Below are 16,211 nucleotides of genomic sequence, written 5' to 3'. Positions count from 1 at the left end.
CCCAGGGTCCATCAATGAGGCAGGTCGTGCACCCCTTTGGGGGGCCTGACATGGATGGATTTGTATGGACATGAGCTGATTCTAACTCTCCTAGAGCGTCTACACGGAAGTGCCACGATGTCCCCCACCAAGAACGTCCCTGTGTGTCAGCTACGCACCTGGAAACCCACTGAAGGGAGAGGGGACAACGTGCAGGCCGTCCTCACACACCCCTGCACACATTCGTAAACACTGTGCTAAACAAATACACGTCGCCAGGGAGCTGGGCTCGCGGCTCATGTGCGTGCCCTGGAAGGATGCGGGTGGGTCACCGCCTGGAGCACCTGCTTTGGCCACCAGGAAGCATCGGAGGCCGGATGAGGATCACTTGGCCTGAACACCGACGCGTGTGCCCAGAACATGCCGACGGAGGTGCTCAGGGAAGAACGCGGCGCGGGAGCACACGCGGAGCACACGCGGCCCGCGTGCTGACATGGGAGGTGAAGTGAAGGGCTGGGCTCCGCCTGGGGAGCCTGAGGACGCCTCCGGATGCACAGCCTGGCCCCCGGCATCCGAGCACCTGTCTTGCGGGATGGCCCCCCTCGGCCGTGGGGTAGCGCGTGCTTCCTGGGACACAGAGTTCGTGGCCGTGCAGGCATCTGCAGGGTGGCTGTCCCGCTCGGGGCCGCCCCTCGCCCCCATGCGAGAGGGCACCCGCCTGCGCCGGGTCAGCCACGTTCCAGCTGGAGGACCTCCAGGGTCCAGGGGCCCGAGAGGGGGTGCACGCGGGCATCAGGGACGCCCACCCCCTCCCAGCACGCGTCTCCACAGCGCTCAGCGGTGCAACACAAACTTGGGGCAGACTTGGACTTACCACCTAAGAATTTTAGGAATTTCCTCCCGTCTGCAAAGAAAACTCGTTCCAAACCTCCCTCCCTGTCACAACCGTGGGGGCGTGAAGGACCTCCGCGCCCTGGGGGTAGGCTCTGCCCTCCGGCCCGCACAGCCTGCCTCCCACGTCCCCCCGCGGGGCACGGGCTTCCTCGGTGCTGGCCCCCTCTCCGGCGCCTTCCCTGCTGTCCTCCCGCTTCCTGCCGGGCCGGGGGCTTTCCACATATTCTTCAGATAAAGCTCGGCCAGCGGGTAGGAGGCCACGCAGGGCGGCCCCCGCTTCCCAGTGGGGAAATAGTGCTGGCTGGACACCCTCCTTCGCTCTGGAAAAACACATCCAGCAATTGTAAGTTAATATCCAATTTGAGACTTCATCCATGGAAATTTTATGGCTAAAAACAAAGGTTCTGACAGGCGGCCTCTGCTTTGCCTTAGAGACAGCTGAAGCCCGGGAGGAGGACCGGCTGCGCCCTTCCAAGCCCGGGGCTCCTGCGGGCCGCGGGCTCCTCCTGCTGAGAAGTGCCTGAAGCACCTCGGAGGGCGGCGGGGACGAGGGTCGGGGGCCTGTGGGGACTCGGAAGCCCAGGGCGAGGACTTGCTTTTACCCACGGAGAAGAGCGGCTGCACTGCTTATCCTAGAAATGGAAGCACAAGACTAGTTCCGTCCAGGGCAGCGGGGAGCAGGTGCGTCCAGTCAGCCGCCTGTCCTCTCCGGAGATTTGACTTTAGACCCACGGAAGTAAGGAAATATGTTCAGCCATTATAAAGAGAATTAGGTTGGAAGCACCTGCGCCTGCTGGAGGGGCACCCACTGTGGGGGGACGTCCCCTGGAGAGTCTCCTGGGGGCTCCGCACACCCCTGCCCTCTGAGCGCCCAGGCTCGCCGGGGTCCCAGGCCAAGGTCCCTCTGCACTGGGCCTCTGCGTGTCCTTTCCCAGCCCCGGGCCCGAGGTGTCCCTCCCCCAACCGGAGCACCTGGGGCGGGCGGGGGGGGGGGGCAGAGGCTCCCCGCGCTCCCCGAGGCTCTGCTCACCCGGCCGCAAGCACGTCTCCCATGAGTGCAGCCAGTTAGGAGCCGCTCCTGGGAGCCCCATTCTACCCAAACCAACAGGCACGGCTCTGGACAAGACAGTCTGCCGGGTGCTGGGCTGGCACAGTATAGACAGATCTGGAGGGTGTGGGGGGGACTGGGGGGACTGGAGGTGGGGGAGGGGGACGGGGGAGGAGGACAGGGGAGGGCAGGTGAGAGTGGGGTGGGGGTGGGGACAACCCCCCTGAGCCATTTCCCGGCACGTGCTGGCTGCTGTGAGGACCACCCCTGCCCCCCACGCTCAATGTTGGGGGCTTGAACAAGTGTCATGTAATTAAAACAAGACGAGAAACTGAGTAGAAACTGTGGAGTTTCTCGCTGTCAGGAGTCCACGCGGCTAGGCACCCGGAGCACCACCGGAGAGTGTCGCATGGGGGGGGTGGGGGCACAGCATCATACTGACCAGCCCACCCACAGGGCCTGGCGCGGAGCCCCGAGGGACCGAGGGTCCGAGGGACCCGAGGAGCCTCCCGCTCCTGCAGGTGTCAGAGCTCCAGCTGCGGATGCACCTGCGGCCACTCTGGACTCCCCGACTGCGGGTCTCCAGGGGTCACCCACCCCGCGGCACCTTTCAGGGCACCCGCAGTCCTGGAGGACCTGCGCCCCCGCCCACGGCAGGGCCACCCTGGCCTCGTGGTCTAACCCCTCATCCCCTTATCTCTGTGGTTTCCTCCAAGTGCCCGGAGCTTTCCACAGCCGCCCGGGCCGTCCCGAGGCTGCCAGGCGAGGCCGAGCTGAGGGACGTTCTGCGTGGATGCGAGGCTGGTCAGCAGGCCCCAGCCTCGTCCACGGTGCTCCCGCTCGGGCGTAACCTTGCCCTTCCGACAAAACCTACTTTAAGAGCAGCTGATGCGGGGAACGCCTGGGGGCCCAGGGCTGGAGCGTTGGCCTCCGGCTCAGGGCGTGACCCGGGGCCGGGGATGGAGTCCCGCGCGTCAGGCTCTCCCTAGTCTCTGTCTCTCTCTCATCAACAAATAAACTCTTAAGACGGCCCAAGCCGGAGCAGACCGGCCCCCCGCACACGCCCCTGAGCCTCGCTGGCCCAGCGGAAGCTCAAGTGCGAGAAGCAACAGAAGTAGAGACACAAACTGCTCAAACCGGAACCAAAGTTTGCGGGTGAGCAGCGAGGGAGCTGTGGAGGGGCAGGCGGTCTGCCGAGCGGGCAGGCGGGCGCCCTGGGGTGCAGGCTTTGGGTGGTGGTCAAGCCCATGCTCTCAGGCCAGCCGCCGGAGGGCAGAGCCGGACCAGCGCCCAGGGCTGGAGGGCGGCCTGCGCTTCCCGGCGCGTGCCAGGACGGGGGATTCTGTAACATGGAAACTTCTGGAAACAGAACCAACTCAGCAGCAGCGCCCTGCTGTAGGATTTCCGACGCTAGCGGCAAGACGCACCTGCGGGGCAGACATGGAAGCTGTGCAGGTGCCAGTGCGCCCCACAGCCTGGCCGGAGCAGGGACAGAGGGAGCCTCAGTCCCTGCGGGCAGAAGGGCCTGTTGGCTCCCTGCCCCACCGCACACCCACTGCACCGCGAGCGTCACCCTGAGAGAACACAGACCAGGGCTCCCCACCAGCATAGGTAGCTGCCACCTAAAAGTCCACGATTAGCCCTGGAAGCATCATAGGAACCCGTGTGGTCCTGACCAGCTGCCCTCCCCCGCGGAGCCGGAGGACTTGTTCCCGCGCGGGCGCCTGCGTGCAGGTGCAGGCGCAGGTGCAGGCCGTGGGGCCCCACCCGGCAGGCCCCTCCAGCCGGGCCTCCCGCGGCCAGCCAGCATGGGCCTTCAGTTTGCTTCAACACCAGCGTCTTAAGGAAGTTTGAAGGTAATCAAAAAAGCAAAGTTGCAAACATCACATATGTGCTGCCCCAGATAATTGGAAAAATACTTTATTCAATGGTATTACTTTATTCCACGAGAAAGAACAGATGACGACTTATGCCGCGTAAAGTATGGCTGGTGGCGAGGGAGCCCCGGGTGGACGGACGGGACGGGGGGGGCAGGACCTCGTTCACCTTCCATGCGCGGCTCCCCTGAGGCCAGCAGACCCTGTGGGACAGGGACAGCGTGATCCGAGGCGAACGCCCGTGAGCGCCACGCACCCAAGCTCAGCAGTGCAGCTCTCTACTCCCCCCACACGGACTCCCACGCGCACTCCACACACGCTTTCCCAAGAGAAGCATTTATGTGTCAAAGCAGAGCACACTTGCCTACATGCTGCCTCTGCAGCAGCGCTGAGATGCTGATGGGTGGCCTGGGGGCCAGCACCCGGGAGCCCACCAGGCTGGGCGAGTCCTCTACTCCCGCTGGGCCTGGGGCCTGGGGTGTCCTGCAGGGGACCTGCAGCGCTGGGATCCTAGGAGCCAATCCAACAGACACACATGGTCCTCGCCCCTGCGAGCGGGTCTGCGCCCAGCACTGGCCCTCCTCTGGGCTGATGCGCTCCGGCGGGGAGGGCCAGTCCCCCGGGCAGCAGGTCCCAGGCATGGCCCCGGGCAGGCTGGGGGCACACAGGGCGGGGTTCCAACATGCAGCAGAGCAGATGAAGCCCCAGGGTGAGGATGGAGTCAGGGGCTGTGGTATGTTTAGGGCTGGCGCTTGGCGGCCAGGCCAGCCCCACGTGCATCTGCAGACGGAGCTGCAGCAGGACAGCTGCGGCCACATGCCTACTTACCTTCCAGGACCGTGTCTACACCAGGCAGAACTGAGAGCATTACCACCCGCCCTTCTATAGACATGTTTGCTGACCTGGGTCTGTTCCTGGGACGAGATACCGTGTGGCCATGAAATGGCTCCTTTGGAGTGACAAGGTAACTCCTTGGTGACAAGGTAACTGCCTAAGTTACATTTTAGCTTCAAAAAAGCACAGCATACAGTGGTCTACACAATATACTCCTACTCAGGACACGCGCAAACTGGTTTAAGAGGAGCCCACGGAGGGCTGAGTACAGCATCTGCAGGGAGTCGGGCGGTGAGCGCGCCCACTTCTCCGCTGGGGCATCCGCGGAGCCGGCGGGACATTACCTGAGAGCCTGGGACCCGCTGCTGAGACTGGGCATCAGGCCGGGGAGCTGAGGGCCGCCGTGGGAGACGCTGCCTGCGTGCACAGGGTTAGAGGTGAGACAGGGCGGCGTGTCCCCCACAACCCCAGAGACCGCCCTCCACACCTCCCAGGTGGGGGGAGAACAGGGGGCACCCAGTGCTTTGTCCCTGCGCTGCAGCTGCTCCGGGGACATGCACCGGGGGCCCCGCAGAGCCTCAGCCTGACACCGCGCTCCGGGCTCCGCAGACGCTTGGAGACATGCACCCGGCCCCTCACTGTCGGTCTTGGCTCCTGTTACTAAAAACCACTGGAGGGAAAGAGCTGCTAGAAGCTTCCAGCTCTGGTGAGCCCTTGCGGCCAGCACTAGCTCGTCTCCACCCACACTGCAAGGTATCCACACTCCCGAATTTCTGCTGACATCCTTCACACTAATGAGAAGCTTCCTCTAGAGACGTAAACAGCCCCCGGCGTGCGTTAGTCATAGCAGAGAGCAAATCTCAAGGCTGCTCTTGTTTAACACCCGAACTCTGCATCCAGATTTTGGAGAATTTTAACAGGAGAATGGCAGGGAAAAAAAGGACAGCATTTCAGGTGTCCATGTTCCTTCCGCAGTTGAAGGACTTGGGTCAGAAAGGGCAGGGCCCCTCCCAGGGCTGCATGGCGCCCACGGGCCAACGGGGATTGTCTGTCCAGCTGTGGGAGGCGCGCGCCGCGGGAGGACTCCGCTGCTGGCAGCACCGCGGCAGCCCGAGTCCGCAGGTGACCCTCTGGAGCTCTGCAGACATACTGAGAATCCGGGAGACAAAGCATCTCCTGTGTTTTATTCTCGGCATTTTGTGACGGTTTGACACCGTGGGGCCTTGCCTGCCCTGGAGGACCCCCCTCCCAAGGCAAGCTGACTCCCAGGCAGCACAGGTGTGTCTGTCAGCCCACCTGTGACGTGAAACCTGAGCCCTGAGCCCTGAGCCTGTGCTCCGGATCACCTCCCTACCCCACGGCGTCTACACGCGGCCAGCGTCTCACAAGACAGCCCCTACCCTGCCCTGCAAACTGCTCTTACGACCCCAACTAGCCAACCCCAAATCTGGCCAGCCTGCTCCCACCCCACCATAGGCGTGGTGCGCCTGCCTGCCACTTCCAGGAGACTGTGAGCACAGTGTCACCTGCACGGCAGCCCCTCCTGCTCCGCCGGCCACACGGCCGATGACACCAAGCCCAGTACGCCCCAACATGGGGCAGGACCACAAACAGTAATGCTGGCTTTCGTGCTCAACCCCTTACAGCTGACGGAGGCCGGGTCTTATTTATTCTTTACAGCAATTTGTGGAGAGAACGGTCACCAACAGAGATGAGGAAGCAGAGGCCCCCAGAGGTCATCTCACGGGGGCCGCTCAGGTGGAGCCCCCTGAACCCAGCAAGGTGGCCCCCCCGCCCCAGCACATGAGAACCCAGTGACACTTCTGCAGAGCAGAAGACCGTCCCCAGCCACGCAGGAACTCAAGAGCACAGCAGGACCCGGCACGTGGGTGCTCAGCTGTCCCCCTCCTTCCGCCCTCACTGAAAACATGTGGTCAGACTGATGCTCCACGATCGCAAGACGCCAGCAAGTCAAGGCCTGTAATTCCTGTTTAGGAAAGCAATACTATTAAATGCACTTTACAAAGATTTCCGCTGAGAAACGAAAAACCTTTGTTGTTTGGGGGGGTGGGGGTGGAAGTTTCATTATCCAGAATATGGAAAAACTCATCCCCCTGTGATGCCGGACGGACAAGAGCACTTATGGATGGAGCAAGGTGCCCCAAAAGCAGGTGATGTAGTGTGGCTGGGGCGGGGGAGGAGCCTGGGCCGGGTGGAGAGATGCCGGCACCCAGGCTCATTTACCTCCTAGAGGCTCTGTCTCCAAATACAGTCCTGGGGGTGGGGGTGGGGGTGGGGTTAGGGCTTTGACATATCAATTTTGAGGGGATAAGAAGCAATTTGTGTAAAATGATACACTGAATATATTTAATGCAAAAAAAAAAAAAAGACAGCTAAGGAGATACAGACGAAAAACAAACAGCAAATAACAAATAGCAAAATGGCAGATATATATCCCTAGATGCTGATAACCGTATTTGCCATCAACGGACCAAACACGCCGGTGAAAAGGCAGACAGGGGATCCCTGGGTGGCGCAGCGGTTTGGCGCCTGCCTTTGGCCCAGGGCGCGATCCTGGAGACCCGGGATTGAATCCCACGTCAGGCTCCCAGTGCATGGAGCCTGCTTCTCCCTCTGCCTGTGTCTCTGCCTCTCTCTCTCTCTCTCTCTGTGTGTGTGACTATCATAAATAAATAAAAATTAAAAAAAAAAAAAAAAAAAAAAGGCAGACAGTAGAAGAATGGACCAGGCAAGAAGAAAAGCAACATCTAATACTGTCTGCAAGCGGCATGCTTTGGATTCAAACACAGTTGAAAATTAAAAAGAATGGGAAAAGCTATACCCTGAGGACTGTAACTAACCTGAAAGCTAAATGAAGAGAATTCCACCATCAAAGGCAATTACTGAGGCATAAGTTGATCAATAAAAGACAGACCTATACACAGAGAGCCACAGAAGATCCCCTAGATAAATCAGACATCTAGCAAGTGGAGAGACAGGCACGCCATGCCAATGGATTCAGACTCAAAGCTGTTAAGACAGCAGTTCTCCCCCAAAGTGATGTGCAGAAGCAACACGATTCCTATCAAAATCTCAGCAAGCTTATTTGGTAGAATTTGACAAATGGATCTTAAGATTTATGTAAAAATGTAAAGGACCTGGAATGGCCAAAATCATTTTGGTAAAGCCAGAGGACCTACACTGATTTCAAAAATTTGCAGTAAAGCCAAAAATAATCAGGAAGATGGTATTTTTAAAAATTTTAATCTCTACACCCAATGTGGGGCTCAAACAACCCCGAAATCAAGAGTTGCCTGCTCCACCTGCTGGGCCACCACCGCCCCTAGGAAGATGGTATTTTGATCAGTGGAAAAAAATACAAAGTCCAGAAGAAACATGTGGCAGTTATGGCCAATTGATTAGCCTCAGTTTCAGGCTGTATCATATGCATGATTACAGCAGACTCATGTACAAGAATCTTGCATCCCGTAACCTCAGCAACCTTGATTCCTACTAGTAGTCTTAAAAACCCCTTAGGATTTTCTGCTCCAAGGGCACCGTCTATGATAAGGACACTACATGCATTCTCTCCCGCCCGACGGGGCTTTCACTTCCTTCTCTGGCCACCCTGCCCTGGCCAGGGCCCCCAGGGGATGCTGGACAGGAGAGGAGCCGTGGACTGTGGGCGCCACACCCCTGCGCCTGGTCTCAGGGGACAGCATGCTCCCTCTCGACGGTACCCTGCTGGCTGTGGGTTTCCTGCAGATGCTCTTTACCCGGCGAGCAAGATGCCATCTATATTACATGTTTCTTGAGAGTTTCTACCATGGATGATTACAGAATTTTGTCAAATTATCTGCTGAAAAGATCTGTTTTTTACATCTTTTACTTCTACTAACATACTTAATTGGTCTTTAGATGTCAAAGAACTTTGAGTTACCAGGATAAACCCCATTTGGTGATGGTATACAACCCTTTTTCTATGTTGCTAGATCTGATTGCCTCATATATTTTAAAAGAATTTTGCATTCAAATTCATAAGGAATGCTGTTCCATTTTCTTTTGTTGTCTTTGGCTTTAAGACATTGCTGTTCTCAGGGCAGCCCCAGTGGCACAGTGGTTTAGCACCGCCTGCAGCCCGGGGCGTGATCCTGGAGGCCCTGGATCGAGACCCACGTCAGGCTCTCTGTATGATGCCTGCTTCTCCCTCTGCCTGTGTCTCTGCCTCTCTCTCTTGGTCTCTATGAATGAATAAATAAAATCTTAAAAAAGACATTGCTGTTCTCATAAAATTAACTGGAAAGCATTCAATCCTCTCCTATTTTCTGGAAGAGTTCATACAGGATTACTATTACTTCATTATATGTTTCATAAAATTCACCCATGAAGCTATTGAGAAATGGGCTTTTCTTTGTGGAAAGTTATCAAAATTACTAATTCAACTTCTCTACTTGATAGAGCTTTATCCAGATTTACTGTTTCTTCTCAAGGTGGTTTTGATGATGTCTTTTTAAGATTGTATCCATTTCATGTAAGTCATCTACTTTGTTGGCATAAAATTGTTCATAACATTTTCCTGTAATTCTTTTGATATCTGTAGGGTATGTAGTGATGTCCCTTCTTTCATTCCTGATACTGGTAATTTGTGCTTTCTTGGTCACTCTAGGCAAAAGTTTATCAATTTTGCTAATCTTTTCAAAGGACAAATTTTAGGTTCCACTGAGTTTTCTATTTAATACACTTCTAATTTATTTAGTTGTAGCTTCTTAAGATTAACTCACTGGCTTTAGGGGGAATCCCTGGGTGGCTCAGCGGTTTAGCGCCTGCCTTTGGTCCAGGGCGTGGTCCTGGGATCTGGGATTGAGTCCCGAGTCAGGCTCCTGGCATGGAGCCTGCTTCTCTCTCTGCCTGTGTCTTTGCCTCTCTCTCTCTATGTCTATCATGAATAAGTAAATAAAATCTTTAAAAAAAAAAAAGATTAACTCACTGGCTTTAGAGCTTTCTAACCTAAGTACCTAAAGCTATACATTTCCCTCTAAGCATTGCTTTACCTGCATCTTATAAATTCTGGTATGTTGTACTTTCATTAAATTCGTTTTCTGATGTTGCTGGTGACTTTTTTCCTTGATCCATTCAAAGTCTGTTATAATTGTATTGTTTAATTTCTAAATATTGTTTTTTTTCTAATTTGTTTATTCCTAATGTAATTCTATGGTCACCTGAAAATACACTTTGTGTGATTATAATCCCTTTAAATGTGTCAGGATTTGTTGTATGTCCCTGTATGTGGTCTGTTCCAGAGAGTTCCACTTGCAATGGAAAGGAATGTGTGTGGTGCTATTGCCGGGTGGGGTCCACATCTTTCAGGTAAGTCAGTGAGGTTAGCAGGTTACTCGGGTTATTGGAGTGGGATAGGAAATATCCAAATCACAATTGTTGAATTAACCATTTCCCCCTCTTAATTTTGTCAGTTTTGACCTCATGTATTTTGGGTCTTTCATTCTTGGTGTGTCAATAGTAATCATTATGTTTTCCTGGTATATTGGTCCTTTTTGCCATGAAACGCCCATCTCCAATATTTATCTTAAAACTGGTTTTGCCTGTGAAAATAGTCTCTCTAGCTCTGTACAGTTGTTTACTTGGTAGAGGTTTTCCTGTAATTTTCCTATGTGTATCTTCGAGTCTAACGTGTGCTTCTTGCAGACAGCATCCAGCTGGGGCGAGCTCCTGCTCCAGTCTGCCAATCCCTGCTCTTCTGCTGGGAGGTGTTTAGTGTGTTTACATGTGATCTTATCTCCAACTGGTTAGATCCGTGTGGGCTACATCACTGTTTGCTTATTTCCTCTCACGTCTTCCCTTGTGTAGCTTTCTATCAACCTGAGAAGAGTATGGAGATCTCTAAAACTGAACCGTCCATTTCTTCTTTCCATCTTGTCAGCTTTTGCTTCACTAACGTACTCTGTGGTTGCATACACACTATAATAGTGTCTTCCTGATACAGTGACCCTGTGTCACTGAGATGGTCCTCCTCTTCTCCAGAAACATCCTTCGTCCAAAACGGTCTTGTCCAATATTCACACCGCTGCTCTAGCTGGTCTGGTCATGTCTGCGAGCTGTGGTTTCCACCCTGCACCGTGAGTTCACTTGTGCTGCAGATGGTGTGTGGCTGCATCTTCCTCATCCAGTCTGACAACCCCGCCTTCAAAATGGGGTCTGGTCCCTTTCACACTGAAGAGAAGCACTGACATAATTGGATTTACACCTATTTTGCTCTTTATCTATAGGCCTCATGTGCCCTTTTTCCTTCTGGTCTGCCTTCACTGCCTTCTGTGGTAAGCAACTGCTTTTAATATTTTAATTCCTCTTTATTTTAGAACTACTTTCGGAGTCACAGTCGTGCTTACTTTAAACAAGTCTGCTTCTAGCTAACATGGACTAAGTTCTGCAGGGGTACGTCCCCCCTGCTCCAGTACGGCCCCATTCCCCCCGCCTCTGTGCACACCGCCCTATGGGTTACATCTGTTTATGACTCCAGCAAGGGTTATGCTTGCTGCTTCCACAATTTCGCGTTTTGTAAAGTAAGAGAAAGAGACCCCATCCCCTCTGATGCATCAGGTACTTTCAGTGTGTGTCTTCAGCTCAATGCCTTGTTAGATTTCTTGTAGGGCCGATCTGCTAGCAACAATTATGTTCTTGCTACTTTGTGATGTGTTTGTCTTAATCTTTGAAGAAGAATTCTACTAGATACAGCTTGGTTGGCCCAGGCTTGGTGGGGGAGGGAGGGTATCATTTAGGCTCCTTTAGAATTTAAGGTCCATAATCCTTAACACTCTTGAAGAGAGAAAAGACAGGGAAGGTGAAGGAGACACAAGTGGCTGCACGGTGAGATGCAGGGTGTCCTCGCAGGGGACTCTGGGCCTGAGAGCAGATGAGGTTGCTCAGTGGCTGAGGGGCAGAGCCATGCTGATGCCAAGCTGCCCCCAGGAGGTGCCGGTGTTGCGAGCACCCCAGTCCTTTGAGGGAAGCTGGGGCGCCATGTCGGCGACATGCTCTCAGTGGCTCGAGGATACGCTGGCCATAAAGGGTAGGGTGCAAAGCTGGCAAAATGATCACAGCTGGAGAATCCGGGTGAGGGGAAAACGGGAGTTTTTTATGTTGTTCTTACTATTTTTCAGTGTGTCATTTCTGAAGTATTTTCAGAAGAGATTATAAAAATACGAAGTTGAGATACTCATCTTACAATATATCTTAAAACATACTCCAAAGACCTTGGAAAAAGATAAATATTGAAAACTAGAAGAAACGGCATGGGTATGGAAAAAACCTGTCCAAACACAGAAATCTATGAAGCAAACAAGGGCATAACCACAGATTTGAGACATAAAAATGTTAAGCATCTAAAGTTAAAAAAAAATCAAACACAAAATTAAACAGCAAATCAAGATCCTTCATCCTGAGGATCTTATGTATGTGAAGGAAAAAGGGAAAAAAATAGATAAGTCGTGGGGAAAAAAAAAAAGCGCTAAAATGAGGGCATTCAGGCTCAGTCACAGTACAAGGACCAGTCCTTTCCAGAGTGGCAAAGGGGACAGGACGCACACAGGGCAGCCGCCCCATCGCCTCTCAATTCTGCTCGATACATCTGGAAAGCACCCATATTCTCTTATGGAAATGCGTTCCAGGAGAGGATCCAGGGAAGATCAGCATCTCCCCTGCATGCACACTGCACACAGTGCAGATGGCAAGGGGCAAGCGCAGGGGTGGGAAGGGCCGAGGGCATAGCCAGGCTGCGCGGCCAGGCCACAGGTGTCCACCTGGAGGGGAAGACCAGAGGTGTGGGAAGCTCCATGCACATGCTGCTGGTCTCCACAGTGCAGGCCCCACGGCTGCAGGGAAGGTGACAGCCAGTGTGCAGTGGGACAAGGGCATGTGTGGAAAGCTTGCTGGCCTCCCACCTGCGTGGGTGCAGGGGTGCTGGGCCCACAGGACACTCCCAACAAAGGTGAGTGGGGAGCCAGAGCCAGCGTCTGCAAGGAACAGCACCCCAGCACCATGGAAATGGCGTTGACAGGACTCTGGGAGGGACTGGAGGGGGCGTCACGTGTCCTCACCAGGGTGTGGCAGGGAGGTCCGTGCAGGGCAAGAAACCAGCTAGAGTGAGAAACTGCATACACAGGGTGAAGTGCCTCCAGGCTGGCACAACAGGCCCATGGTGGACAGTAGGTGAACGCCCACGCGTGGGTCCTCCCGGCCAGCAGGACCACCACCGCGGTGGCAGCGGCTGAGCCACGTGGGAAGGGCCACCAGAGTCTCCATCAGGGCAGGTGCTATGGAGCCCCCGGCCCCTGAGATGTGATTTTAGTCAGACGTCCAACTCTGATACAGCTGCTAAAGACCCTGGGCCAGAAGCAGAGGCGGTGCAGAGGGCAGAGACGCTGGGCCCCATGCCTGGCCGCTAACCAGCAGTGCCCCCCTAGGCCTGAGCTCATGGGTGCGGTGAGGAGGGCCAAGGCCGGGGGAAGGGGCCTGGCTTCCGAAACCCACCAGCCCCCCGATGGCTCCCGGGAGCAGCCCTGCTGTGGACAACCGCCCCCGCAGGAGCACCTCCCGTCTGTGCCCCATGGGCCACACCCTCGCCGAGGGGCACCGACACAGTGGAGGGCCCTCCCTGGGCGTGGGTGTGGGGACCCCCACTTACCCATGCGTCCGTGTTGGGGTGGGCTGATCAGGGAAATTCTGGCCGGCCCAGCTGCTACCTCGGGCTAAGTGCGTAAACGGAGACAGGTCAGGGCGCCTGGGTGCTGCCGTGGGTCCAGTGCCCCACTCTTGGTTTCAGCTTAGGTCGCGACCTCAGGGTAGCGGGATGGAGCCGCGCAGAGTCAGCCTGGGGTCCTTTCCCTCTGCCCCCACCCCCGCTCGCTCTCAAATAAATACAATCTCAAAAAAACACCAAGCCAGTTTCCGATGCTGCTACTTCTGAGCAAGACTCTCCTCCTCGCAACACGCTTAGTCCCGTCGGTGGCCAAATTCCTGGGTGCCCGGACCGCAGACCCCAAGGGCAGGGCACTCGCGGCTCCTCCCCACACTCGGAGGCCTCCGCCTAGTACCCTCAAGAATGTCAGAAGGCAGAAAACATCATGTCCTTACTGATGTCATACATTTTACCTTTTTTTTTTTTTTAAGATTTTATTTATTTATTCATGAGAGACACAGAGACACAGGCAGAGGGAGGAGCAGGCTCCATGCAGGGAGCCCGACACGGGACTCGATCCCAGGTCTCCAGGATCACGCCCTGGGCTGCAGGCGGCGCTAAACTGCTGAGCCACTGGGGCTGCCCTACATTTTACTTTTTAAGGATTTTATTCAAGAGCGAGCATGCACACGCAGGAGAAGGGGCAGAGGGGGAGAGAGAATCTCAAGCAGACTCTCCTCCGCCCAGTGTGGGGCTCCATCTCATGCCCCTGAGACCACCAAGAGTCAGACACTTAACCAACCGAGCCATCCAGGCACTCTTGACATCATAAATTTTAAGATTCTGACAAAAAAAAAAAAAAAAAAAGATTCTGACGAAATCCTCATTTTGTGCATGTAACGTTGTCACCTGAAATGCAGACACTGAAGGGGCGAGGCGTTCTCAGCCGCACGGGGCCCTGCCCCGGCCATGCACCTGTCACGCCCCCAGGGACGGTCCCTCTCCCCGCCTCCCGGGTGTGGACCTAGTGATGGGGGCACCCCCCTCCGATCAGAGGTGCTGCCCGCACCCAGGCCAAATGCTGTTTGCGGCTGCCTGGGCTATCCCCCGGGGCCCTTCCAACGCCCGGCCCCTGCCGGTCTCTAGACTGGCCACCGCCCGCAGGCCCACATGGTGGCCTGCCTTCCCAGCTCCCACCCGAGGCGACCCACCTCCGTGGTCCTTTATCGCATCGCCCCGCAGCCTCCCCTGGTGGCCCTGCTCCGGGGCACCCTCTGTGACTGTAGGCCCCGCTCACACCCATAGCCGGACTCCACCCTGGAAGGACAGCAAGCAGCACTGTTTTGCCTGGGGAGCGGCTCTCCAGTGAGACGTCCGCTGACTGCACACTCACACCCACGACAGAGCTTCCCGAGGTGAAGCATCTCCCCAGCGTCCGTGGGGATGGAGGGCTGGCCGTGGCTGTCCCCCCAGGACCGGCGTCCTTCCCACCAGCCAGTCCCGGCAACTGCCTCACACTGCTGCACTCAGAGTAAGTCAGAGTGCCCAGCCGCCCACCCTCTCCAGGGCTCCCTGCCCCGTGGCCACCCACTGAGTCAGGGTGCCCGGACGCATACCCCATGTGCCCCAGCAGCCCTTCACACCTGCTCCTCTTGCAGCCTCCCATAGGCCTGTGCCCCTGAGCCCATCTCCAGCCAGCTCTGAACAACCAGCAGTATTTGCAACTTCAACAGAAAATATCATTGTCACAGAAGGACAAAAATCACTAGGCCGTCTTTTCTCACTGTAACTTCTACTAAGAAAGGGCTTTTCTTTGTTGGGTCAGCCCTCGAGTATCCTGTTTTGGGGAGAAGTCAGTAACAGGTGAAGAAAAAAGCATATAAAGACCCAAAGCTCCCTAGACACAGGGCACAGGGGTGGCAGGCACGGGTTCTGGAGTTAGAGGTAGCAGGACAGGGCCCTGGGAGTTCCTGCCAGGTTGGGATGCCGCGCGCTGCTGAGCTGCCTGCAGACCCCGACGGTCTCACGGGGCCCCGCCAAGGGCCCACTCTGAGCACGGCAGGCACAGGCCCCACCTGACCTGACCCCACCCCGGCAGACCAGGCCGGGCCCGGGGGTAATCACAGCAGCTTTAAAGCTCTGCCTCTACTGACAACCTGCTCACTAGAGCTCTTCCCGCGGGAGAATAAACACTCCAGAAAGACCCAGGACTTCCCTGCACGACCAGGGGCCTGGGGCTGCGGGGTCTGGCTCTCCCTGCCCTGGAGCAGCCTAGTGTGGAGTGCAGGCACCAGGGACAACGGCCCCACGTCCCGCCCGGGTGCTGTGGACGCCGCTGGCTGTGCTCAGTGTGCTCAGCACACTGGTGCCCTCGTCTCTGCATCCTCCACGGCTGACGCGTTTGCTCTCTGGATTCTCTTCAAGCGGTTTTTCACATTTTGCTGGCTTCCCTTATGAACTCACGGGGTGGGCTGTGTGCACAGGACACTGGGAGTCAGCTCTCACTGTCCCTGGTAGGAAGCCGCAGGCTGGAGAGCCTGGGGCCCTGTGGGGAGCCATCAGCACCCTGTGCCCCCATGGGCGGTACCCTCTCACCCCCCGTCCAGGACCCTGGGCTCAGCGCAGGGCAGTGGGGAGAGGCACAAAGGACAAGGCCCTGCAGGACCAGCAGGGCTGCTTTGCGCAGGTGTGGTGAGGTGGGCTGTGGTGCCCTCACCGTGCCTCCCCTGCAGCCCCGGCCACTCGCCCCCACTCGTACCCTGGGGCAGGGACCTCCCAGACCAGCAGACCACGGCCCCCACGGCAGCCCCTCGCCAGCCGAGCCCTGTTCTCACGTCCCTGGAGGGTGTGTGCTGCCCCTGCCCCCGGCCCCCCCGACCCCCCAGCA

The 16,211-nt window shown here is 56.2% G+C and overlaps 1 protein-coding gene across 1 annotated transcript in view; it reads right to left on the bottom strand.

Annotated features, from left to right (window-relative positions):
- Positions 1 to 3,825: 3,825 nt before the first annotated feature.
- Positions 3,826 to 16,211, bottom strand: part of RNF212 (ring finger protein 212) — a 29,832-nt gene continuing 17,446 nt past the window's right edge. The window contains exons 9-12 of the mRNA XM_072809846.1: positions 13,331 to 13,394; positions 4,977 to 5,049; positions 4,163 to 4,308; positions 3,826 to 4,001 (exon numbers count right to left, since the gene is read on the bottom strand). Coding sequence (XP_072665947.1) covers positions 3,964 to 4,001; positions 4,163 to 4,308; positions 4,977 to 5,049; positions 13,331 to 13,394 — 321 coding nt within the window. The 3' untranslated portion in view covers positions 3,826 to 3,963. The remainder of the gene's footprint in view (positions 4,002 to 4,162; positions 4,309 to 4,976; positions 5,050 to 13,330; positions 13,395 to 16,211) is intronic.

Source organism: Canis lupus, chromosome 2, assembly GCF_048164855.1.
Source record: "Canis lupus baileyi chromosome 2, mCanLup2.hap1, whole genome shotgun sequence".
Lineage (NCBI taxonomy): Eukaryota > Metazoa > Chordata > Mammalia > Carnivora > Canidae > Canis > Canis lupus.
This window is presented reverse-complemented; position numbering and strand designations above follow the sequence as displayed.